The 24,704-nt window shown below is 54.1% G+C and overlaps 1 protein-coding gene across 3 annotated transcripts; it reads left to right on the top strand.

Annotated features, from left to right (window-relative positions):
* Positions 1-1,287: 1,287 nt before the first annotated feature.
* TEF (TEF transcription factor, PAR bZIP family member) lies at positions 1,288-24,429 on the top strand. Of its 3 annotated transcripts, none has more exons than XM_079774422.1 (4): positions 1,288-1,443; positions 14,991-15,308; positions 18,966-19,186; positions 20,533-24,429. In XM_079774422.1, the coding sequence occupies exons 1-4, from the start codon at positions 1,341-1,343 to the stop codon at positions 20,746-20,748; spliced, it is 858 nt and encodes a 285-aa protein (XP_079630548.1). In that variant the 5' UTR covers positions 1,288-1,340; the 3' UTR covers positions 20,749-24,429. The 3 variants fall into 3 exon arrangements, with proteins under 3 accessions (XP_079630548.1, XP_079630547.1, XP_079630546.1); XM_079774421.1 differs by lacking the exon at positions 1,288-1,443 and adding an exon at positions 9,144-10,429 and having other exon boundaries at positions 20,533-24,428; XM_079774420.1 differs by lacking the exon at positions 1,288-1,443 and adding an exon at positions 10,649-10,935.
* Positions 24,430-24,704: the final 275 nt, after the last annotated feature.

Genomic DNA, 24,704 nt, shown 5'->3' with positions numbered 1-24,704 from the left:
CATCCAACTGGAGCGTCAGAGCCAGAGCCCCAGCCGAAGGTCACAATGTCCAGCAGCTTTGGCCTGGAGACGCAGACTTGGGTCTGCACAGCTTGTTCAAGATCCCACATCAGTGTGTGGCATGATTGACAGCTGACAACCCCTACTCTGATGTTGGTCTTCTGTGGAAGGTGACATACAGAACCTTGGCTTCAACCACACATTCAGTGGCCTGGGGACCACAGAGGCCAGCACCCTGGTGAGAGGACCAGGGAGAGGACTACAGCAAAGAGCCAGTTGTCACCGAGGTTCCTAGGATGGGCTGGGAAGCAGGACATCATCCAGGACAAGCCTGAGCCAGGTCTGCAGAGCTGCCCCCTCCCACCTGCCCCTCCTTCCCTCTCCGGGAGACTAGAGGGACCAGACCGCAGGTTTTGTCACTTCCCTTAGGACCATGGTCGGCAAACTGCGGCTCGCGAGCCACATGCGGCTTTTTGGCCCCTTGAGTGTGGCTCTTCCACAAAATACCACGGCCTGGGCGAGTCTATTTTGAAGAAGTGGCGTTAGAAGAAGTTTAAGTTTAAAAAATGTGGCTCTCAAAAGAAATTTCAATCGCTGTACTGTTGATATTTGGCTCTGTGGACGAATGAGTTTGCCGACCACTGTCTTAGGAGAACAGACTTCAGGCTCTGCAGATGGTAGAAAGCCCCAATGATGCATGCCACATGCACACCCGTGCACCTAGCCGGGCACATGTGGATCAGCTTCAAAACCCACAAACAACCCCGGGAGGCTCACAAGCCCGCAGATGACCGCATGATGCGCCTTCATGCGCCCGTAAATGCCAACACACAGTTTCTCCTTTGTGCTGAGCTGCCTGCAGTGCCGAGTCTCACCTCCCAGCTGAGCTGGTTTCCACGGCAGGCCCTGCCCTCCGCTGCACCGGGCTCCTCTGCCCAGTGTGCCTGATGGGGCGGTGCGCCTCACTGTGGGCATGGAGCTGGCTCCCGGTTCTCACCTGGCAGGCCCTGGTCATGGCGCCCAGCCTGAGGGGAGAACTTCCCTTAGCAAAGTTAGATAACAGCACGGGCTCCCTGGCAGAGGATTGGCGCAGTGGCTCCACGGGTTGCAGCTGGCACGAGGCCAGGCTGCCTTGCCAGGCAGCGGGAAGGGAAGGCCTGGCTGCAGCCAGGGCTGGCAGGTGGCCAATCTGGGGGGTGGATGGGCGGGCCAGGGTCCATGCTGCCCATTGGCTGCCTCCGGCTCCCGCCCCGCCCCCCTCCGGAGCCTGTGGCTCCCAGGCCAGCTTCTGCCTCTCCAGCTGCTTCTAAACTCCCAGAGCAAGCTCCTCCTGCCGGGCCATGTCGAGCTGCGACCGGATCGGGGTGGCCCCCGCCATGGACATGCCTGAGGTCCTCAAGTCCCTGCTGGAGCACTCTCTGCCTTGGCCAGAGAAGAGGACAGGTAGGAACGGAGGTGGCCGGCATTGGCTGGCCGCCCAGGTGCCCAAGGGGCTGGGGGCAGCCACAGACACAGTGGCAGGACAGGCATCGCCAACCTAGCGAGGGTCCCCAGCAGGGTCTACTGGCCCTTGGTCCCTTCCTGAGCAGGAGGAAGGGCTGGGGTGCAGAGAGAGACACGGGGGGGGGGGGGGGGGGGCACTGCAACTCGGGGACTGCCCCTCCGCCTGCTAGCTTGCGGAAGCCACCAGTGTGTGGCCACTGACAGGTGCTGTGCTCACGTGGGCCAAGAACAGGGCCCTCTGGCCCTGCCGAGGGAATGCGCTGGATGCAATTGCCTGTTCAGTGCCCTCCCTCTGCATGTTGGGGTGGCAGAGACTGTGGACTCGGGCAGCCTCCTGCCTGGAGGGCAGGCTTCCTCCACGCGCCTGCTTCAGCTCCTGCTCGCCGGAGGGCTGAGCCCATGGATGGGAGGGAAGCTGTTATGTAACAGGACCACAGGCTCAGAGCCCGCGTTCCTAGGATACCACAGGCAAACACGGGACGAGGGAGCCGGCAGAGGAGGGCGTGGACGGAGGGGCAGAGCCCGCGGCCAGCACCAGGTGTCCCCCAAGTCCTGCCTGAGAAACCCAAGGCCACGGCTAGCTTTGGGGGCCACCTGCTCGGGCGAATCCCCTGGTAAATGTTCCTCCCACTCTCTTCTGCTCCAAGCTGTGAGGGGCTCACACCAGGTCCCCACTGCTCAAGCTGCCCGGGCGCCTTTAAAGGAGCCCAGCTGTCTTCTGCGGCCTGAGTCTGACTTAGGAGCCCCGGGGTCCCCTCAGGCGACCTTTCTCAGGCCGCTGCCTCATCCTGCTGTGCTGGCAACTGACGTGTCTCATCACCAGGTAGCCTGGATGTCCCCATGGGGCTTCATCCCCGGGACTCCCAGCCCCCTCCCAAACTCTGGAGCCTAAGGACAGACAGCGAAGCCCAGGCCCTCTCTCACCCCTCGGGGAGCGGGCTCAGGGAAAGAGGGGCGCAGGCTCTGCTCGGAGGAGACGCTGCCTGAGGAGAGAAAGGTGGGTCCCAGAGCTCAGGGCCGGGTCTCTGTGGGCTCTCACAGAGCTCTAGGCCCCAGCTCCTCAGACCACACCTGCGGTTCCTGCTGGGGCGGCCTGGGCCCCCCTCGGAGGCGGGCAGCACGGGAGGGAGTCCCTGTGCCCTCCTCGCACTCAGGACCCTGCTGCTCACGGGGAGAAGCCCATCTCCTCAGGACACCCTCAGCTCAGCCTGGCGGATGAGTCGCAGCTGACTTTTTCTTGCCACCTCTGAACGGCCGTGTGGGGGGGTGAAGCTGAAGGCCTTCCGGAAGCAGGAGGTGGGGCCCTAGCTTCTCGGTCCAGGCACCCAGGGAAGGTGGGGGTCCAGGATGGCCCCGTGCACGCGCAGGGAGCGGCTTGCAGGGACAGCTCCGAGCGGGGCAGGGGAGGGTTGTGGGGGCAACTCGGGGTGCTGCTCCTCCTCCGATGAGGATAGCAAGGCCTTTGAAGGGTGGCAGCAGCTGCTGGTCGCCGGTCCCAGCTGGTCCGCAGACCCTGTGACAGCCGGAAAATCCCCATCACTCACTAGGGATGAGAGAGTCGGGCCCAGCCCTGCGAGGACTTGCCAGAGGTCCTGGCCAGAGCCTGGCCAAGTGTTGGCGAGCCCTGGCTGAGGATCAGCTGTCTGCAGAGGCTGGGTGGGTGGAGGGGTGTGGACCAGTGTCTCAGGCCACCTCCTGTCCCTTCTCCAGGTGCTATCTCACTGAGGGTCAGAAGCATGAGGCCCCGTGGGACTGACAGATGCCAAGGGGGAGATAAAATGAGGGGTCAGTGCACCCACAAAGACCTCGCCCACATTCTTGCCCCAACCTGGAATCACCACTTCCAAAGCTCCAACTCTCCAAATCTTTTATAAAAATAAGTCTACCGGAAAGGCCATATACCTTGGTAAAAAGAGCGCGCACGCCACACCGCGCTGGAGTTTCTAGCCATCACGGAGCTAGTGCTCCAAGTTGTTGATGAAGCTGCTTCTTCCTCTGGGTCCCCTACTCTGGCTCGGACCTCAGTCAGAGGAAGGCAGCGGAGGGGCCAGTTGCCCCGGAAACAGTTGCCCTCAGGGTCACTTGCCCTTTGCCGGGATGTAGAAGGAAGGGCAGGTTTCTCGTGGGGGGCTGCGGCCTGTTTACAAACGCCTCGCTTTCTCCAGCCCCGTGACTGCTTCCACACACGTTTAGGTCACGTGCAGAGCATAGCTTGGATCCAGAGTGAAGGAATTTCAGGGGAAGGGGAGTGGCGTGGGAGAAATTCCAGGTGTGCTCTCCCGAGACTGCTCTCCCGACAGCCTCTGGCTTTCTAGTTCAAAGACGCTCCCTGAGAGCGGCCTTGGGGTTCTCCCTCTCCCGCGTGCCTCCCACCCCGCCTGCTTCCCGTCCTTGTCCCTAGGGAAGCAGCTTTTGTCTAGCAGAGCTGGCCGGGCTCCAGGTCTCAATGGCCACCTGGCCGCCCCACACTCTGGGCCACCAGTGTGACCAACTTTCCTGTGGGCAGAGAAATCCACGCCCAGCAAAAGGGTGGTCTGTACCCCAAGCCCTGACTCAGTTTCCCCTCTGTCTCTGAGCCCTTCCTGTTTCCACTCCTGCCCTTTCTCCCCAGGATCCTCTTCCAGGATTCTGTTCCAGGCTGCTCACTCGCTCTTTCTTCTCCAGCTTCTGGAAGGACCCTGCTTCTCTACACCCCTCCCTTACCTCACCCTAGAGGGCCTTGGCTGTGCTCAGAGGCTGGTCCCCCATCTTTCCGCCAGCTTTGGTCACTCGGGCCTTCCAAGGAGCCATGTAGCCTGAAACACACCCACAGGTTGAACAAGGCCTCCACTGTGAGCTGGCCAGGCAGCGTCCCCACCTCAGGGAGCTCCTACTAGAATCACGAGTGGGCCACCTAGTAGGGTGTCCTAGACACATCTCTCTCTCTCTCTCCATCCCCAATCTGTAAAAATGGGGGAAAGAATACCTGCTCCACTGGCTTGTTGCCAGGATCACGTGTTATCCCATGTGAAAGTGTTTGCAAACTGTGACGCGCCACGCCGTTTTCTCTGTGAAAGGCAAAGAGCAGCTGGGCCGGGCACTATGCTCCTTCCACCAACATCACGTTTGCAATCTGACCCTCACGTCCTTCTTTCTACCCTCCTTCCGGTGAATAGCCTCCTTAAAACAACTGAATGTTGCAAGTTTGTGCTGTCTCCTTGGAAACGTGTGCTGAGGCTCTTGGGGACAGGGTGCCATCAGCCCCGCTGGACTGGCCAGGGAAACAGCTGAATGATGACAGGCCGGAAGTCAGGGGCACTTCCTGGGACAGAGACAGTGGGGCAGAGGAGGAGCCTGGGTAGCTTCCTCTTGGAGGATTGAGCTCAATGGCCCGAGAGTGTGGACTCCCTGCAGCCGGGCTGACCTGAGGTCAGCCTCAGTAAGGTCCATGCGGTCGCCTCCACTCCCAGCCTGGGGTAGCAGGCAAAGACGAGAGATCTTGGCGTTTTCTTTCAGGGAAGAGGAGGTGGAGGAAGCCTTATGTGCTGGAAGCCTTAGCTCCCTTAACCCTTACTACTACCTTCTAAATGCTGAGGAAATGCACTCAGAGGTTGGCCAGCCTCTCTCCTTGCTCCAACCTTAGGGACCCGACTGCCTTCTCTACCTGTCCCCTGTCCCTAATCTGAGAAACTCAATCTCACCGGGGCCAGGAACTGACCGCAGTGTCCAGAAGCCCCCTTCCAGATGGCTTTGCATTTGGACGGGGCCTGACCCAAGGCCAGGCTGCTCCAGGAATGCATCCTGAATCGAAGGCCACTGCTCCTGGGTGTCGTGCTAAGTGCTCTGACATCACCGCTTTCGAAATGGCTTTGCAAGGGGGGTGTCACGATCAGTTCTACAGATGGGGAGGCCAAGGCTCAGAGACGGGAAGGCCACGGTTGTGAGGGGTGCCAACCCCTCTCCGCCTGCTTCCAGGCTCCGCCCTCCCACAGGGCCCCAGGGTCTCTGAAACCGAGACTCGGCGCAGCACCTCTTCGGTCCTCCTTTGCTTTTTCATCCTTTGCTTATCGAACATTGGCTACACGGGTGGCATGGGGTGAATGAGACGTGCACGGCCCCTGGCGCCCGCCTGGCAGCTGCGCTCCCTGGGAAAGGACAGTCAGCCATCAGGAGTCAGGGCCGTCTCCGAGGGGGGTCACATGTAAACCAAGGCCTGGGAAGTGAGGGAGAGCCGGCTGCGCCAAGAACGCTCAGGCTGAGGGAACAGCACCTGCAAAGGCCCTTTCCGGGGGCAGGAGAGACACGTGTCTGAGCAATAAAAGGCCACTGTGGCTGCAGAAGGTGAGCAGGCGGGGAGAGGAGGACGAGGTGAGGTTGGAGGGACCCGGAACAGGGAGAGCCTGCAGGGCCCTGAAGGTCATAAAGGCTGTGAGGCTGTCATCGCCCTGTCTGCTAGGCCCCACCCACCCACCCCTATTCCCAGGGAAGTGGAAGGTGGAAAGGAGTGGGGAAGTCCCAGAACGATTCAAGATGGAATTGTACTAAGAGTTAACTTCAATCGAGCATTTGCTATGCAGTGTGCCTGAACCGCCTCCTGTACCTCTGCCACTCGGGCACAGAGAGGTTAAGTAACTCGCCTGAGGTCACACGGTTAGGAAGTGGTCAAACCAGGAATCAGACCCTAATGGCCGGCTCTGGAGCCCACACCCTGCCGCTGCACCACCAACACGGCTCGTACAGGAGCATCCCTGGCCGCCAGGCAGTGGCTGTTGAGACGGCAGAGACTGGAGCTGAGGGCTTCGCTCTGCAAACGGCCCTCTTGGGGCAGCTCTCCATCTGTAATCCATCTGAACCCTGGGAGTGGGCAAATGCAAGCCAAACAGGAAATCAGTGCTCTTGAGAGGACTGAAGAGATGGACAAGAGTTAGTGAAGGGCCTTCACCCACCACTTCTGCCCTAGAACACACGGAGACCAAGGCGCAAACCACTGCCACAGGCATGTGGCTCGAAAGCGGGCAGCTGTTGGTTAGGCTGGTGCTGGGGGACTTGCCACGTTATTCCAAGTTCGACTGTGGAACACAATGACTGTTATTTCATGTGAGTAACGTTCCAAATGTATATGACTTGGCTCTGAAAGGTTTTGTTAACCGGCACCAACAACAAACGAGCCAGCAAATATTTACTGAGTTACCACCTGGAACAAAGCTTTGTACTCTCCTGCATCTGGTCTTGGCAAAGCACACAGAGAACTGGGCTTTGTTAGAGCTCAACGGAAGCCTTACTATTGCCCTGTTTTCACACACACAAGACTCAGAGCACATGTTTCAGTAAAGTCGAAAGACGGAATGGTCCTGTCTTGCTAGACACTGAATACGGGGCGAAAGAGATCATTATGGGGCTCCCACGCTGGAGTTTTAGCTCCTCTAAACTCTGAGTTTAAATGATACTCCAAACTGGTGTAATGGCTTCATGAAAGGCACTTGTTCTGCATCTGCTCAATTGAATTGAGTTAAGTTTTAAGCTTGGGTTGGTTAGCAGGTTTCTGGAACATGAAAGAGTAGAATTTAAAGCCAGCCCAGCTCAAGGATGCTTCAGCATAGACTCCGGAAGCCAACCTTAACCGCACAGCCTTGTCCCCACGCCCCAAATAATGCCACTCCAGGCCCAACAGCAGCCGGGTGGACGCACCCCCACTCCATGCCACACGGTTCCAGCCGAGCACTTGTCACTGTTTCTCACACTTAATCCTCACAACCACTCGTGAGGTAAGCATACCCATCTCTGTCTCCCAGAGAAAACAACTACGGCTTAGGCAGGAAAAGTCACATGGCTGGTCAGCATCCCAGGGGAGATTTTATTTTATTATTATTTTTTTAAACATAATTTTTTTTTTATTTCAGAGAGTAAGGGAGAGGGAGAGAGAGAGAGAAACATCAATGATGAGAGACTATCATTGATCGGCTGCCTCCTGCACGCACTCTACTGGGAACCGAGCCCAAAACCCAGGCATGTGCCCTTGACCAGAATCGAACCTGGGACCCTTCAGTCCGCAGGCCGACGCTCTATCCACTGAACCAAACGGCAAGGGCCCGAGGGGAGATTTTACCTCGGTCGGCCCCCCAAGCCCACAAAGCTGTCCCCAGGACCACGCTTTCCTCAAGGAGTGGCTGCATTGAAAACCTATTACTAAAGAACTCCGAGGTGCCACTTCATACCTTTAAAGCCTTAACCACGTAATCACATGTTCTTTTTACAGAGGTGGTTTCCCTGGAAGGGCTCACAAACACTGGAAATTAGCTAATTACATCTCACAACATTTATCTCTCCCCTAAGAGAAGGGGCAAGGTTGCACTTCGTTGGCAGGAACCGGAGGTAGAGGGGGCGGCTGTGGCTCTTGGCGGGTCAGCTGGAGAAGGAAGACTAGAACAGAATGGCTCCCGCCTCCAGGACGGCGCTGCTGAAGGCTGCCAGCCGGCGATGTAGCTAACCTCCCAGCTTGCAAGCAGGCACGAGAGAGAACATGTTTGTGGTGTTCCTGCAGTGTTTGTGACACACCATTTACCCTGTGGTTATCCAGGGGGAAAAACCCTCTCTGGGGAGTGTCAGTACATGAACAGAGAACCAAATCAAAACCAACGTTTGAAGCCTTAACCTGCTTGCCTTGCTTCTCACCAGTGCCTCACAGATAACTGGGCTTGGTAGGCTAGTTGCTCCAGGCTGGATGATGAGTGGAGTAGGCATTTTCCCCTTTGGATAATTGTAGCTTTAACAATATCTCAATCTTTATCCTTAATACATCCCACTCCTGTTGTAAGCAAATGCTGTAACTTTCCACTGTTATCTTATAAATCCGCCCTAATACCTTGAGAATTATTTTGCCCCTTCCACAATGTTACATCAACCACGAAAATACACATTTGACTCTAACCCAGTAAAGTCTCTTTTTCACCAAAGTAGCTATTATAAAAAAGAAAGCTTCATATATTGTTTCAATCAATCTCCCTTAGATCCTTCTTTAAAGTGTTTCTAAAAACCTCTAGGTCCGTTTCACCTAAAGATATCTTAGCCACGTACAGAATTCCCACTCACCCTGCAACACAACAGATTTCGTGTTTCCACTAAAATGAGAGGGACATGGGCCCTGGGCTGGCCTCCAGGATAATGGATACACCAGGCAGTGGATGTGTACCTGTTAGTTTTATTTCTTTTTAGTTTTATAAAAATTATGAAAACGACCATTTGTTGCAGGTTTCCGATTGTGCATTTTACATACATTGGCCTACAGAGGACCCACAAGGTGCAGTGGTCAGCAAACTGCGGCTCGCGAGCCACCTGCGGCTCTTTGGCCCCTTGAGTTTTTAGCAAAGGCCAGCTTAGGAGGACCCTAATTAAGTTAATAACAATGTACCTACCTATATAGTTTAAGTTTAAAAAATTTGGCTCTCAAAAGAAATGTCAATCGTTGTACTGTTGATATTTGGCTCTGTTGACAAATGAGTTTGCCCACCACTGCACAAGGTGGATCCATTTGACATATAAGGAAAGGAAGCAACTGGCTAGTATCAAGCCGGACAGTGACCGAAGCCTAACGAGGTTGTTCTGGAGTCAGACCCCATCACCCTGCCCCGACCACCACCTTCCCAGCCTGTCGGGGAGCCCCGCTCCCAGCAGCGTTCTCATTGCATCAGCGGGACGGCGGCCAGCGAGCTGGGCGTTGCGGCCACGCCCCTCCCGGTGAACCCGGGGCGCCGTCCTCCGTTCCCAGCGCCCCGCCTTTGGCAGATACAGGATCAACAAGCCGAAGTCCGGCCCTCTGGGAGTGCAGGCAGGCGGAGGCTTGTACTGTCTGGGTGCAAAGCAGAGTGGGGTTTGTTGCAACGAGGGACAAAGTTGTGGGCGCCGCTTCGGAGCAGCTTCCTGCAGTGTCTCCACGCGTGTGCGCCCCTCACACGTGTCGCGGCCTGAGGAACGCCCAGGGAGTGTTTGCCTGTTCAGAGGTGGTTTTCCCACGGGGGGGTCACCGGCCCCCTCTGCCGAGGAGCTTGTTTTCTGTTTCCTGTCCCTAAGATAAGGATGGGAGGTCCTGGAGAGGAACAGACTTGCAGAGCTCAGTGTTTCGGGCTTTAGAGAGTATCTGGTCCAACCCCGTGAGCGAGGGAACAGGCTCAAGGGAGGCAACTGGACTTCCCCAAGGTCACAGCCGGTCCAAAAGCTAGTGGGAGGACAACAGACTGTACCCCAGCCCTTGGCTCAGAGCTGGGCCCTCCTCTCCCCTTCACCTCACCCCACCCCGCCCCGCCCCGGCCTCAGGAATGCTCCCGCCACGCTACTGTTTATCTGGCCGCCACGCCCGCACCAGAAACAGGGATCCGTGAGGAACCCGACACCCCCTTCAGCGGCGGCCAAGCCTGCTCCGGCTCGGGCCACCCCCGCCCTGCCCTCAGCCAACCTCTGGGTCGCGAGGGAGGAGGGGTGCAAGCTCGACTCCTTGTCCCGGCCCCACGACCCCGGGCAGTACCCGGGACAAAAGGCCCGCCCCGCGCCGCCCCACCCCTCCCGTCCCCGCAGCAGGCCGCACGTGCTGCGCCTCGTGCACGGACTCGGGCCCCGCCCCCGCCCTCCATTGGCTGCTCCTCGACTTCCTCCTCTCTCCTCCTCCCCGAGCGACTGGACTCGGCTGGGGCTCCACGTGACCTGCGGAGGCCGGGCCTGGCGGCCCGAACAGGCTTTGTGATAGGTCCTCCCGGCCGCTCCCAGCCCCGCCTCCCTCCCGTGTCGACTCCCGAAGGCGGCGAGATTGGGATGAGAGGGAAAAGAGAGCGGCCACGATGGTCTGGGAGGAGAGTGGGGGTTATGAAGAGGAAGGCGAAGGTGAAACCTCTGGTGGAAGGGAAGGAGCTGCCGCCGAAGAAGGCCTACGGCCCAGACTCCAGCCGGCGCCAATCAGGTGACCCGGGAGGGCGGGGCGGGGCCTCTGGCGTTGCTCCTCACCTGGCCCCGCACGTGTCTCACTTACCCCGTCAGCCGAACCAATCACGGCTCAGAAGGCTGCTCCCGCCCTCCTCGCTGGGTGGGCCAATCCAAGGCCACGATCTGGGGACGTTGGCCTGGCCTCATGAATAATGAATATCCCAGAGCTAGTCCACTGGCGGGGTAGGGATGGAGGGAGGCGGGGGAGCTGTTGGGCGCCTGCGCAGTAGCTGCCCGTGTTGGCAGCTGCGGCGGGTCGCACGGCTCCGGCCTTTCTCGGGGGGCGGGCGGGGGAGGCGAGGCGCGCGAGCGGAGCGCGGAGCACGATGTCCGACACGGGCGGCGGAAAGAAGCCGCCTGTGGAGCCGCAGGCGGGGCCAGGCCCAGGTCCGGGGCGCGCAGCTGGGGAACGGGGCCTGCCGGGCTCCTTCCCGCTGGTCCTGAGGAAGCTGATGGAGAACCCCCCGCGCGAGGCGCGCCTCGGTGAGGGCGGGGGTCGGCGCGTGCCCGGGGGCGGGGTCTTGCAGGGGCGGGGCCTTATGGGGGCGGGGCCGGGAGGTCGGCGGTCTGGGCGCAGTGGTCCCGCTGCGGGGCTCGGGGCCTGGGATGACGGAGGGCCTGGTGGGCGAGGCGAGGCGAGAAGGTTGGGAGCAGGCCGGGGGGAATTGAGAGAGGTTGGGTCAGATGGGCGTTGGCGGAAAAAGGCTCCGGAAGGAGAAGGGTGGTGGTGAGGAGGTTCTTGGGGGCAGCTGAGCGCGCGCGGGGTGCCGGGGTTGCTGAGCAGGCGGGAGCGGGTCGCAGCAGCCCCTTAGGTGACGCTCCTGGGCGCCTTCTCGGGGACAGCTTCATCAGAACCACTTGGGATGCTTGTTTAGAATGCCGGTTCCTGGGCGCCACCCATCACCCACCGAATCTGCAGCTCCTGGGCCAGGAGTCCGCACCTTCAGGAGTACCCCACCTCCGTGACTCCAAAGTCCACTCAAGTTTGAGGAGCGCTGATTTACATGGCAGGTTGTCTTCAGCATGTGGCTTTGCCCCCTCCTGGGAGGAGGACCTGCCTCCCTCCCCCCTCCTAGGCGCACACTGGAGGTTTTCTGGAAGTGTGTCTCAGGCTGCTGCTGAGGTGGGGGAGGGGTGCCAAGGCACCTTCTAAGGTGGAGAGGGGGGCGAGGCAGGTGAGGGATGAAGATCAGAATAGGGCCCTTCACCTGGTGTTTTGGGATTGACCCTAGACTTGGGGCCACAGTGGCAGAGCTGAGCTTCATCCTGTTCCCTAGGCCACACAGGTCCCTGGGGCCTGTGTGGAAAGCAGGTTTGGCCTTGTTTTTCTGGCCTGGGAACATGAGGTTCAGGGAGCAGCCGAGCACCACCTATTGTGGTTTTAGGTGGAGGTTTCAATCTGAGACCTTTGAATTTCCAAGACCATCAGTGTAGTTTAGGGATTTGAGGTGGAATAGGCCTTCTGTGAATTACCTGTCTTGGGGAATTAATTTTCTTGTTTAAAATGCCATCTCTCTTTTCCTGGTGTGTTCTGAGGCTTCCATTCCTATGGCTTGTCTCCATTGGGTTATAAATAGCTTCAGCATATCAGGTGAGACCAGGCATTCTCCTCCCCTTTGGGACTTCATGTGCACCGACCCTTTTGTTTTTAAGGCAATGCTTCGTTCCGGTTCTGTGGCTGAGACGAGCTGCCGGGACAGGTACACACGTCTGTTAGGCTCTGGTTCAAGATTGCCAAATAAGAGCCATCCGTAACAGTGACTCTACGTTAGCAGAATGCTCATAAAGCACTTTGACAGAATTCCTGTTTTATTTAGTCTTCCACTGCAGTCCTATAGAGTATTATCCCCACTTCCCAGATAAGGGAAGTTGAAGCTCAGAAAGGAAGGGGGATACTTCTTCAAGGTCACATAGCTAGGCCTTATAACTCTCAGCCTGGTGCTTTTTACTGTATCACTGGCAACCACTAATGCCAATCCCTGTGACCCGAGTGATGGGCCTAATTCTTTATCATCTCTTACAATTAAAACTCCATTTTCTAAAAATATTGGTTTAAAATATCCTTAATTGCTTAGGCCAGGCAAAACCTGGAACTTACTGTTACTTGTCCTTCGGTGTGGCTGTTTTTCTATCTCCTTCCTTCTCCTGTCTCCTTTGATCCCCATGACTCTACCCAATGTGGATCTGAACAGAATGTAGGTCAGGATCTCCGGGAGCAGAACAGCCAGGCCATCTGGCCCACCCAGCCCACCAAAGCTTGGCTTTCTTACTTCCCATTTGGTTTTCAACCAAAGCCTGGTACAGAAAACAGTTGCAAGCATTCAGGTTAATTTGTCTTAGAAGCCATTACCAAATTCTATTTGTCAAAACCTCCACCTTCTTAACCCACTGGTGTGTCCATTTTTATTGGACCAATAGGCTTTTTGGCCGGCTAAGGTCTGTGAGTCCATGTATGACTGGTTTATTTCCACCATAATTATATTTGATTTCTCTTTTTCACTTCAGAATCCAGAGTGCAAAGTTGTCTCCCTCGATTTGAAAACCCAGTATGAACTTGTCATGATTTTATCTCCCACTTCCCCGATTATCCTCCCTGTCACTTTGATTTCCTTTCAACCTTGTCACATTTCTCTCTTGTCTTTTTCCCCTAATTTGTTCTTTCTTTAATATCCACACAGGTAACTTTTTGACTGAGACAATTTAGGTGAGATTCAGTCCCTGCTAATTTATTAGTTTTGCTTTGAATGGGAGCAAGCTTTCTTCTTAAGTTCTGCCTTCTCCTTCCCAGAAAACTTGCCTTCAGTCTTCTCTGCTTAGTCAGGGATAAACTTCTCTTGAAATTGTTGCTCTGAAAAGGTTCTGAAAAGACAGCTCCAGCATTCTTCATTCAGTATGCAAATTTTCCCATAGGCCATGGTCAGCCTGCTCCTGTGTTGGCCCTGAAATCTAGAAATGAATCAGACTCAGAATCAATGAGCTCACTGTAGTAATGAATACTTGCCATTTTCCAGGAACTATATAAGACACTTGCATATGTTATCTCTAGTCTACACCAAAGAGAAAACTTTATTATATACAACTAGGGGCCCAGTGCACAAATTCATGCACCTTGAAAGGACTTCATGTGCTCTATGGGGGCTGCAAGGCTGCGGTGGGCACAGGGGGAGGTCTCAGTCCATTCTCTGTGCCCCTGCCTGGCACCTCCTGACGTAGCTCCTGGTCCCCCGTCTGCCAGCAGCCCCGCTCCTGCTGCCACCACTCCCATGTGCTGATGACACTGGCCCTGCTCACACCCACTGACAGCGCAGAGTGATTGGGGCTGGCGCTGCCATCAGCAGGTACGAGCGGCGGCTGCTGCCCCAATCGCCCCTCAGGAGCAGGGGGAAGTGGAGAAGATGTCAGGGGTGGTCAGGGCCGGCAGCTGCTGCTTGCACCCACTGATGGCGCCAAGCGATAGGCACCGGGCGCCAGCAGCAGGTGCGAGTGGTGGCTCTGGCACCGGCTGTGGGTGTGAGTGGTGGCTGCCGACCCTGATTACCCCTCAGGAGCAGGGAGAGGTGGAGAAGCCCTGAGGGGTGATCGGGGCCAGCAGCCACTGCTTGTACCCACTGACAGCGCCGAGTGATCGGGGCTGGCGCTGGGCGCCGGCAGCGGGTGCGAGCAGCAGCTCCAGCACCGGCAACGGGTGTAAGTGGGGCCGGTGCCGGCAGCAGGTGCGAGCACCAGGTGGGACCATGGTGCGTGGGAGCAAAGAATTTTCAGTAACCACCAGAGGCTCGCCCCGATGACAGCGACCAGCACCTCGCCTTGGTCTGGCACCCCCGCTCATTTGATCCACCATCCCGCCGTGGCCGACGCCCGCCATGTTCCACACTCTGCCTCCTGCTGCCAATGCCCACCATGGTCCGCACGCACCCCCAGGTGGTCAGCGCACGTCATAGTGACCAGTTGTTCGGTTGTTCAGTTGTTCTGCAATTTGGTCTATTTGCATATTGGAGTTTTATATATATAGATGGATGGCACAGAGGCTGGGAGAGGTTAAATACATAGCTAAAGTAACACACCACAGCAACTGGTTGGCAGAACTGGGATTCAAGCCCTGGGCTGAGTTGCTATGGAGAAGCATATCTGGTAGGGACAGGACAGGAGAAAACACAAGTTCTTGGCCTGAGGAATCACCCTTTCCTACCACAGGGATAAGATATCGGGAAGACTCAGAAATTCCATTTCCTCCCTGTAGCCTCTCTTTTCCAAATGCTAATTCCACAGCCCATTCTGAATTAACCACATTAAGCCTTAGAGCTTGTGGTGAGCATTCTGGGGAGCCCAAGCGTGGATAAGGATATGCTGCCATCTCTGAAGGAGACCAGTGGGCCTGGGTCAAGCACCAGGTTAAAATGAGAACACAGTGGGCTCTTGAAATGCATGGGATGGATCAGGACGCGAGAGCTGGGCCAGCCCTGTGAGGCCCACTGCTCCCCTCTTGGGATTGAATTACCCTCTTGTGTGGAGTCTCATCACAGATTTTGTGTCTGCAGATAAGGAAAAGGGGAAGGAAAAGCTGGAGGAAGACGAGGCCGCAGCAGCCAGCACCATGGCCGTTTCAGCCTCACTCATGCCACCTATCTGGGACAAGACCATCCCGTATGATGGCGAGTCCTTCCATCTGGAGTACATGGACCTGGACGAGTTCCTGCTGGAGAATGGCATCCCTGCCAGCCCCACCCACCTGGCCCAGAACCTGCTGCTGCCTGTGGCAGAGCTAGAAGGAAAGGAATCTGCCAGCTCTTCCACAGCATCCCCACCATCCTCTTCCAACGCCATCTTTCAGCCCTCTGAAACTGTGTCCAGCACAGGTTGGTGACGAGCCTTTGGGCAGGGCCACCTGTCCTAACTAAGGAAGTCCATTTCCCACTGAGGGATTCTTGTGTCTACACACCCAGTATAGACACAAGAAGCCCTCAGGGAGGTCCCGGTGGGCCTGCAGTGTGGAGAAACCCTCTGCTCCCCACCCTTCTGCACAGTCCCCAAGTCTACAGAAAAAATAGCAGTCACATCGGTTTTGTCGGAACCTTTCTGTTGGTTGGTGTGCTGCAAGTGGCCAGGACAGTGGAGCAAGATCTTCCAGTCTGAGGTTTTGCAGGATAGAAATCCCATTCTGCATTTTATCAGAGCAGCTCTTTACCCCCGACTCTCCGCCCATGCAGTTTGCCACAGATTATTGGGAAGCTTGGGCAATAATAATAATAATACCAGCTAACATTTATTTAGCACTTACTCTGTGCCAGGCATTAATATGTAATCCTCACAACAACCTTATCAAATTGATAATATTATCTGTGTGTTATAGGTGAGAAACTGAGAAGTTAAGTAACTTGCCCAAGGTCACACAGCTGGTAGGGTAGTAGAGGCAGTACTTGAACCTAGGATGTCTGACTCCATAGCCAAGTACTGCTTAGGAACAGGCACAAAGAAGGCATCGTCTTCAGGATTTCTCTTTAGTCCTCTTGTCCTTTTTCTGTTTTACCTCTGGGGGTTGGTTATTGGTTTTCATGCCCCTGGGACATGAACCCTCCAGAGGACCGATGACCCCTGTCTCAGGAGTCTGCAAAGCTTTCTTTAGGCTCAGTTAGAGGCATGTAGGCTGGTGGCTCCTGGAAGGACCCCCGACGCTGGTATGGAACCCAGGGAACCCTCACCCAAAGAATTCTCATGCTCTGTTTTTTAAATTATTTTTTTATTTTAATCATCACTGAGGATATGTTTTTATTGATTTTTTAGAGAGAGAGGAGGCAGGGGGAGAGAGAAAGAGAGAAACATTGATGTCAGAGAGAAACATTGATTGGTTGCCTTCCGTACATGCCCTGATCAGGAATTGAGCCCGCAACCTTTTGGTGTACAGGACAATGCTCCAACCAACTGAGTAGTGCTCATGCTCTGTTTTATTTTGTTTTAACTTTACTTTTTATTATGGACAAATTTTCAAATACAAAAGTAAAAGACTACTCTAATGAACATCCATGTAACCATCACTCAGCTTCCATAATTCTTAATTTATAACTGATCTTGTTTTCGGTAACCTCTTCCATTCCCCTCACTTAATTATTTACAGTCAAATCCTAGATATTTCAGCCATAAATATTTCAATAAGTATATAAAATACAAGGGTTCTTTTTAAAAAGTAACAAAAACAACAACAACCAAGTAACAAAAACACCAATTTTACATCTGAACTTGACAATAAATTCATCAGCATTCAAATTTTGAAAAAGTTGTCTCATAAATGCTATTGTTTTGCAGTTTATTTGAATCAGGATCCAAACAAGACCCACACATTCCATTTAGTTATTCCTCTTAAATCTCTAGTAATCTATAGGGTCCCCTCTCCTTTTTATTTTTTCTTTGCAATTTGTTGAGGAAATGGAATCATTTATCATGTAGAGTTTAGCACATGCTGTTTTTTTCTGACTATATCCCCGTGGTCCCATTTATCATGTTTTTTCCCCTGTAAGCGGGTTAGAAGCTTCAGCTGATTTCAGCCAAATTCTCATTGAAGGCAGATCATTTTTGTGCTGGTTGGTTGTCCTAGAGGGCTGGTTTCATGTGTGGGTAGGGAGCAAAGGTGAAAATGAGCCCCCATCTTGTACCTTGCACCATCTATGTAACATTTTCCTTTGATTCTGTTTTTAAGTAAATGTTCTTAAATATGGTGCACAAAAGTGCCCACATCATAAGTATACATCTCAGTGAATCTTCACAAAGTGAACCCACCCATGTGACTCCCACCCAAATCAAGAAATAGAATATTGTTGTTCCCAAAGTGCCTTGTGACCCCACTCAGTCATTACTCCCCAGAGGTGACACTATCTTTATTTCCATCACTAAAGATTCCTTTTCCTTGTTACTGAACATTCTATAAATGGAATTGTATATCATGTCCTCTTTTTTGTTTTCAACTATTTTACGTTGATTACATTTATACTTGCTTATATGTATAGCTTTCTGTAGCTAGCTTTATGGTACACACATAAATTATGTGGGCACCAAAATCTCCTTATACTAACAACATAGATTTACAGAACATACTTATGGAATACTCGTATGACACAGAAAAACCACAATACAGATAAGAAATGAAGGCAGAATCTCCCCTCTTAATTTTTCAGTTCCTTCTATAGGAAAGACATAAGCAGTATGCATTCTTTTGTTTACCTTCTTTCCTCAACTTTGTTTATGAGAACCATTCATGTTGTTGCCTATAGCATAGTTTGTTCATTTTCATTGCCAAGTGGTATTCCGTTGTATGACGATATCACAGGTTTCCATTCCACAGTGATGGGCATTTGAGGTGCTTCTGGTTTGGGGTTATGCATAGCAATGCCATGAACACTTGTATACATGTCATTTGGTAAATATATGTGTACATTCGAATAGTCATTTACCTAGGAGTAGAATGGCTGGGTCATTGGACATATGCATATATTCAGCTTTTGTAGATACTACCAAGTAGTGTACAATGTGGCTGTAGCCGTTAATAACTCCCAGCAGTGGGGTATGGCGGTTCTAGGTGTCAGCCTCTGGTACCTTGAACAAGTAGGCCAAAGGTCTGTGTCTTTTTTTATTTTTTAAATATGTTTTTATTGATTTCAGAGATGGCGAGAGAGACACATCAATGATGAGAGAAAATCATTGATCATCTGCCTCCTGCACACATCCCACTGGGGATCGAGCCCACAACCCAGGCATGTGCCCTTACTGGGATTCGAACCATGACCTCCTGGTTCATAGGTCATCCACTGACCCACACTGGCTGGGCAGTCTATGTTTTTTTTTTAATAACTTTATCTCTAACAATCTTTGAATTCTGAAAGTGCCTTAAATCCGATGTCCACTATAAAATGGCAGCCAGGTAGGACAGAGAAGAATGATTTGGAATCAGCCAGAATCAGACTCAAATTTTAGTTTAGTCTCTTATCTTCCGTGTGACCCTGGGAAAACCATGTCCTTTCTCTGAGCCTTAGTTTCCTCATCTGTAAAGTAAGGTTAACATCCATTTTGCTTTCAGAGTTGTCGTAGACTAAATGAGCACTGCAATGATCTGTCTCTAGGGAGTCCATTGTGGAAGCTGTTTCATTATTCAGTCTGTCCCCAACCCATTATGGTTCACGGAGATTCAGCTGTTTCTCATTACTTCAGAGCTTGAAACCACAGGGAGTTAAGAAGGATAATGACTTCATGTTTTGCTTAATATTTCGGGGGGTTGGGGGGGGGGGCTGAAAACCCTGTCTTTTTCAAGGGCCTCTGTTTCCTTTTGAATATTTTCCTAAAGGGAAGTATTTTTTCTATGTTTGTGTTACTGATTTGAATCACATATGCCAGTCTAGCTTGGGGGTTGGACCCTCCAAGTAGCAGTGGCTGTGCAACATTGAGCTTCAAGCCGGTATCTGGGTATGTGACATGGGTCTTTGCTGTCCAGTGGCTGCTTCAGGACCACCTGCCTCTGTGTCTTTCAGAATCCTCCCTGGAAAAGGAAAGGGAGACGCCCAGTCCCATCGACCCCAGCTGTGTGGAGGTGGATGTGAACTTCAATCCTGACCCTGCCGACCTGGTCCTTTCCAGTGTGCCAGGCGGGGAGCTCTTCAACCCTCGGAAGCACAAGTTTGCAGAGGAGGACCTGAAGCCCCAGCCCATGATCAAAAAGGCCAAGAAGGTCTTTGTGCCTGATGAGCAGAAGGTAATCTGGTGTCTGTATAAGGCAGGGGTCCTCAAACTTTTTAAACGGGGGGCCAGCTCACTGTCCCTCAGCCCGTTGGAGGGCCGGACTATAGTTTTAAAAAAACTATGAACAAATTCCTATGCACACTGCACATATCTTATTTTGAAGTAAAAAAACAAAATGGCAAAAACACCCGCATGTGGCCCGCGGGCCGTAGTTTGAGGACGCCTGGTATAAGGGAAGGTACAGCATTGGTTCAAGATCCGAGGGCTGCACTTCCTCACGTTTGATTTTATCTGGAGATTCCTTGTGGACACCATTTAGAAAGGCATGAGTTCAGAGCATAGAGCCATTCCTCCCTGCAGCAGCTGGTAGAAAGAAAGGGAGTCAAGTCGCGGTTGGCCCCAGCGTGACTCCCTGCAGCTTCTCTGTTTCCTTACTGGCCGGTGGCTGTGTTGATGTTCTTGCTTCCCTGGCTGTAGCCCAGCCTTTGGGCAAGAGCTCACTCGGCCACAGGAACTGGGCTGAACAAGCCCTCACTTTGAAGGACAAAGACAGTTGTATTGTTCCCACCCCAGGGACGAGCAAACAGCTTCAAGCTGATGGTTTTATAGGAGTTGGGGTGGGCAGGGAGAGGAAGATTCTGTAGTTTTTCCATCCTCTCCTATGGAAAATTCACAGGAAGGGCTTTTCATCCAAGCTTTGGAGTTAGGCAGAGCTGGGTCCAGACCCCACTTTGCCACCTAGAACTGCCTGGGCCTCCGGTTCCTCGTTTGTAAAATGGGAACAACTGTACCTGCCTCTCAGGAGGTTTCTGAGGCTTTCATAATGATGATGATGAAAATGTAAACCTTTATGTGATCCTCACTGCAGTAGGCACTTTGCACATACTAACTCATTTAATCCTCAAACAACTATGAGGTAGTTATTGTCATCCCCCATTGTAAGCTGAGGGACCTGAGACATTGAGAGGTTAAGGAGCTCACATGGTTCCGCTGCTAGTAAGGGACAGAGCCGAGACTTGAACTCAGGAGCCCAGACCTTAGCCATAACCAAAACGACGGTGGGCAGCAAGGTGTAGATCGTGCTTTATGTTGGAGCGGCACAGAGCAGGCTCCCGGTAAGTGGAGTCCCCTTCCCTCCACCGCTTCCTCCAGATGGCTGTTTCCCCTCCTGGGGGAAGGGGAGGGCCCCTTGCTGTCCTTGGCACATGCATCTTCTTCCCTGGGTCCCCGCTTTCGTTCTGATGAGTGATAAGAGGAATCTGGGGTGTGGAGTGCTGGCAGGAGGGGAGAGGCTCTTAAACCAACACTGTATTTTCCCCTTGGGAAAGAGGAAAGACTAACAGAGGACACTTCCCGCAGGATGAAAAGTACTGGACGAGACGCAAGAAGAACAACGTGGCTGCCAAGCGGTCCCGGGACGCCCGGCGCCTGAAGGAGAACCAGATCACCATCCGGGCGGCCTTTCTGGAGAAGGAGAACACGGCCCTGCGGACGGAGGTGGCTGAGCTACGCAAGGAGGTGGGCAAGTGCAAGACCATCGTGTCCAAGTATGAGACCAAGTACGGGCCCTTGTAACTCATGCCCTCGCCCAGGCCGCGCTGCCTACACCCCAGCCTCTGCCTGAGGGCTCCCTGAAACCCACACACATGTGGAGACTCATGACTCCTCGCGGGCCAATGGCGGCGCACCTGCTCCAGGAGTGGTCATGTTCAAGCTTCATTATCACATGGCCAGCGCACGTGGAACTTCCCCAGGGGGCCAGCCTCCTCACTGGTGAGGCCGCGAGGGAATCGACGTAGACGGTGCCTCAGCCTTAGTTTCTATGCTTGGATGTCCCAATTGGATCAGAAGGGACCTCTGGAGTACAGCTCTCCTTTCCCAGGGCGCTCAGCCGTCCTGGCTCGCCCTCAGTCTCCACCCTGGGCCACTGAGGCCAGTCTCCGCAGAATGAGTCCATCGCTGTCACGTCTTCTCAGGTAGCAGGGTGTTTCCAGGACTGTCTGTGGTCCACCTCACCCTCCCAAGAAAGTTTGAGAGAAGCATCCATTTCGATCTCCCTCAGCGGAAGAAAGACACGCCTGCTCCTCCATAGTGTCTGCATGGGTACCAGGCCACCAGAGCGGGGTCTCTGCAGCCCGGGATGGGGTTTGGGTCTGGAGCCTGCAGCAGAAGTGCACCAGCCATTCTTGGCTCCCACACCCCTTTACTCTGTGGCTCCGAGGCCTGGAAGCCAGGGAGGAGGCGCTGGCAGCCGGTTGTCTCTGTTTCGTCTGCTGTGAAGGAGACTCCCAGGTCGGCCAGACTCAGCCCTAATCACAGAGCTGAGAGGGGCCTTTGCATCTCCTCCTCTCCAGGTCACTTGTGGATACCACCTGAATCTTGTTTGTCCGACTAGACTGGCCTCTAGGCCTGTTTCTCTTCATCCAGTGATCAATCTCAGATCTTGGATTTAAAAGGAAAACCCCCCTCATCTACGAAGCTTAATTTCCTGGAGGCAGGATGCACCTTCTGCATGGTGTTCAGAAAACCAGCCTCCACAGCCCCCTGCACTGCGGGCAGGGAGCTGGGCCCTGTGTCTCCATTTTGTCTTGCTCTGCTCTCCGGTGTAGGCCAGGCCAGAGGAAAGCAGAAGAGGGCTTCCCAGTTCTTGGTTCAAGATCCCTCCCCTGTGCAAGCTGCCTAGAGCCACCTGCTGGGCAGGACAGCCAGCCAGGGTCACAGCACAACTCACGGAACGGCCGGTTCTCGGGACATTGATCCACTAGAGTCCCCTCAGTCTGGGGCCCTGAAGATGTAGGCCACCCACACAAGCCTGGCCATGGTATGTGGGGGGTCCTTGCAGCTGTGGCTTCACTACCTCACAGCTGTTTTCTCTTGTGTCTGGCTGGACTTGTCCTTCTGCTCCACCCGGGAGATGCGTTGAGGAAATCTGTGGAATGCTCTGTTCATTGTGGCCAGCCAGGGCACCTGCAGATAGGTGCGTTTACTGGCTCAGGGCCAGGCAGCCTGTGGTTAAGAGGGGTCAGAGGTGACGGGTACACTTGGTCATGTTTACCACTGGCTTTATTTAAAGTGGTAGCTCCAAGACCCGGGCTCTGACCCCTAAAGACTATATAACATGTTAGGACCTGGGGACGCCATCCACTGGCCGTGGACCGCACCCAGGGGAACGCCATGGTCCTCCGGGACCTACATACCCGCCTCTCCTGGGGACTTGACAAGGGTGCCTGAGGCCAAGGGAGGTCACGGACTCCCTCCAGGCCCCTGACTTTGTTTTGTGGTTCTAGAAAAACCATGTTCACACTTTCCACTCTATTGTAACCACAGCAGGGCAGTTGCATCCGGCATGTCAGTGTCCTGCCCTGGGCAGCTCGCCCGCCCGGGCACTCTCCCTCTGGTCTGGCGACCCACCAAGAGGGCAGTTCTCATTTTGTTATTAGTAGAAGAGCTTCCAGTGTAAAAGCTCTTCATTTTCTTTGGCCAGAAAGTGTATGGTTTGTGTTTTTATTTTTATTTTTTTTAAAGAATGGAGACTTAATCTCTGAATGGTGTCCATGTTCTGACCCCCGTGGGTGGGATAATGGCCTGACATCTCCTCTTTGTCCCACCTTCTGCCTGTTCAGCCCTCCCCTCCTTCCCCCAGGCAGTGGGCGGCTGGTTCCTTCCCCAAGTGCTTACTTGGAAAGAATGTGGCTGCTGGCCTCTTCTAGAAGAGCCCCTTTGAGCCGGGCCTAGCAGAGACAGGAAGGAGATGTGCAGGGAGGTGGACATGTTGGGGAAAAGGAGTGCTCAGGGAAGCGAGTCCTTGCAGGAGAGGGTTGGTGCCTGCTAGTTTCCATCATGGAATCGGGAGTCTCCTTGACTCCCTCCTGGCCCCTCTCCATCTTGGGGCTGACAGCCAAAGACGGAGGCTCCTTTGCCCAAATCTTGGACATCTCGGAAGCACTGGAGGCCGGAGGAGCCAACGTCAGTGGCTCTCCCCGGGTTTGTGACGGGCTGGGAAGCACCATCCCTCCCTCAGCGCCGTCTTCGGTTCCCTGGCAGCCGTGGTGCAGCCTCCGAACAGACAAATCATGAGTGAGCTAGCATGTTACAGGAATGTAATAAATGTCTATCTAGATAGAGAAATAAACCTATGGAGAGAACTTTCACAATGGGCAGCAGCCTTGTGGAGGGCCTGGGTAACTATCACCCTTGGCCAAAGGTGGGGGTTTGCCTGTCTGGATCCTGAGGTTGGAGGAGGCACTTAGCAGTGAACCTCGGTAAGTGTCACCCTGAGCTGGGCGGCAGGCCTGGGAGCCAGCAGAAGAGGGCGCCTTTGTGCTGGGCAGCCCCCTACCCAGGCCCTGGGAGCTCGGCTTCGTGGAACACAGAGGGCCAAGAGCTCCTTTAACATCTGTTAATTAAGTGCAATAAATTTTTCTAGAAAATGGCAAAGATGACTTCCAGGTGGATATTGCTATTTTGTGGTGTTGGGGATGCCAGATCACCACTTGGTTTTATTTTTCTAAGTGCATGTGACGTGACAGGGTGTGTGGGGCTCTGCGTCCTCCCTTGGGAGCTGGGATTCCAGCGAGCCCCTTTTTGTTACCTGTGTTGGGGAAGGAGGCCAGGAGGAAACTCCTTCCTCCCAGCCGGCAACGGCACAGCCCGTTGGCCTTAGGTGCGTATGTGCGTGCGAGTGTGTCACTGCTGGTGGGCCGGAGTGATGTGGCGGGGAGGGAAGCCGGGAATGTAACCTTTTCAAAACAAAATTAAATATTTTGAGATGAGAATTGTGGGGCTGTCTTTTCTGTCCTCCCTCTGTGTCTCCTCTGTGTGTACGTTGGCCTAGGAGTTTGAGGGTTATCCCTGGCACCCCTGCATCACGAGCCAGGCACCCTTGGCCAAGTCACCTAACCACTCTGTGCCTCGGTTTCCTCATCTGCCAGATGAAAGTAATTCCTGCTTACCTCACAGTTTACCGAGAAAGGACAACATCAGACCAAAAGCATTTTGAACAATAAAGTGCTGTACAACTGGTAGAAAGATAGGGACCTGCTCATGAAAAGTGTTCCCAAACGGAACGATGGATGGCAGCTACGAAACATACACACAGAAACACAAACACTAGAAGAGGTGGGTCTCGGTTGGTGAGATTCTGGAGGTTTTCCTTCTCCTTTTGCCCGGTTTCTGTCTGTGGCCGTGTGAACTTCACAATTGGAAAGTTTATACGTGAGTGCAGCCACATGCAGGGCTCCTGCGCTGCTGTTACTGATCCATTCAGCATTGGTGTCCCCAGGTCCCCTGCTGAGGGCCGGCCGGGCCCCCACAGCCTTTCATTAGGGGTGGGCGGAATAGGGACATCACCTGTGGCAGTGCCCCTGCAAGCCCCTCCCCGCTTCCAGCTCCACCGTCTGTCAGTGCTGCTCGCTCTGCTGCCTCAAGTGTGGAGCCCAAGTGTCTCCTTCCTCAGCAAGGTCTGGAAGGGCTGCTTCTTCCAGCCAAGGCTGCCCTGTCCTGCCCCCACCCCCACTCCACGCTGCCTGGTG

Source organism: Cnephaeus nilssonii (genome assembly GCF_951640355.1).
Source record: "Cnephaeus nilssonii genome assembly, chromosome: 6".
Taxonomy (NCBI): Eukaryota; Metazoa; Chordata; class Mammalia; order Chiroptera; family Vespertilionidae; genus Cnephaeus; species Cnephaeus nilssonii.
Note: the sequence above shows the minus strand (reverse complement) of the source record. Positions and strands in the feature narration are given on the sequence as shown.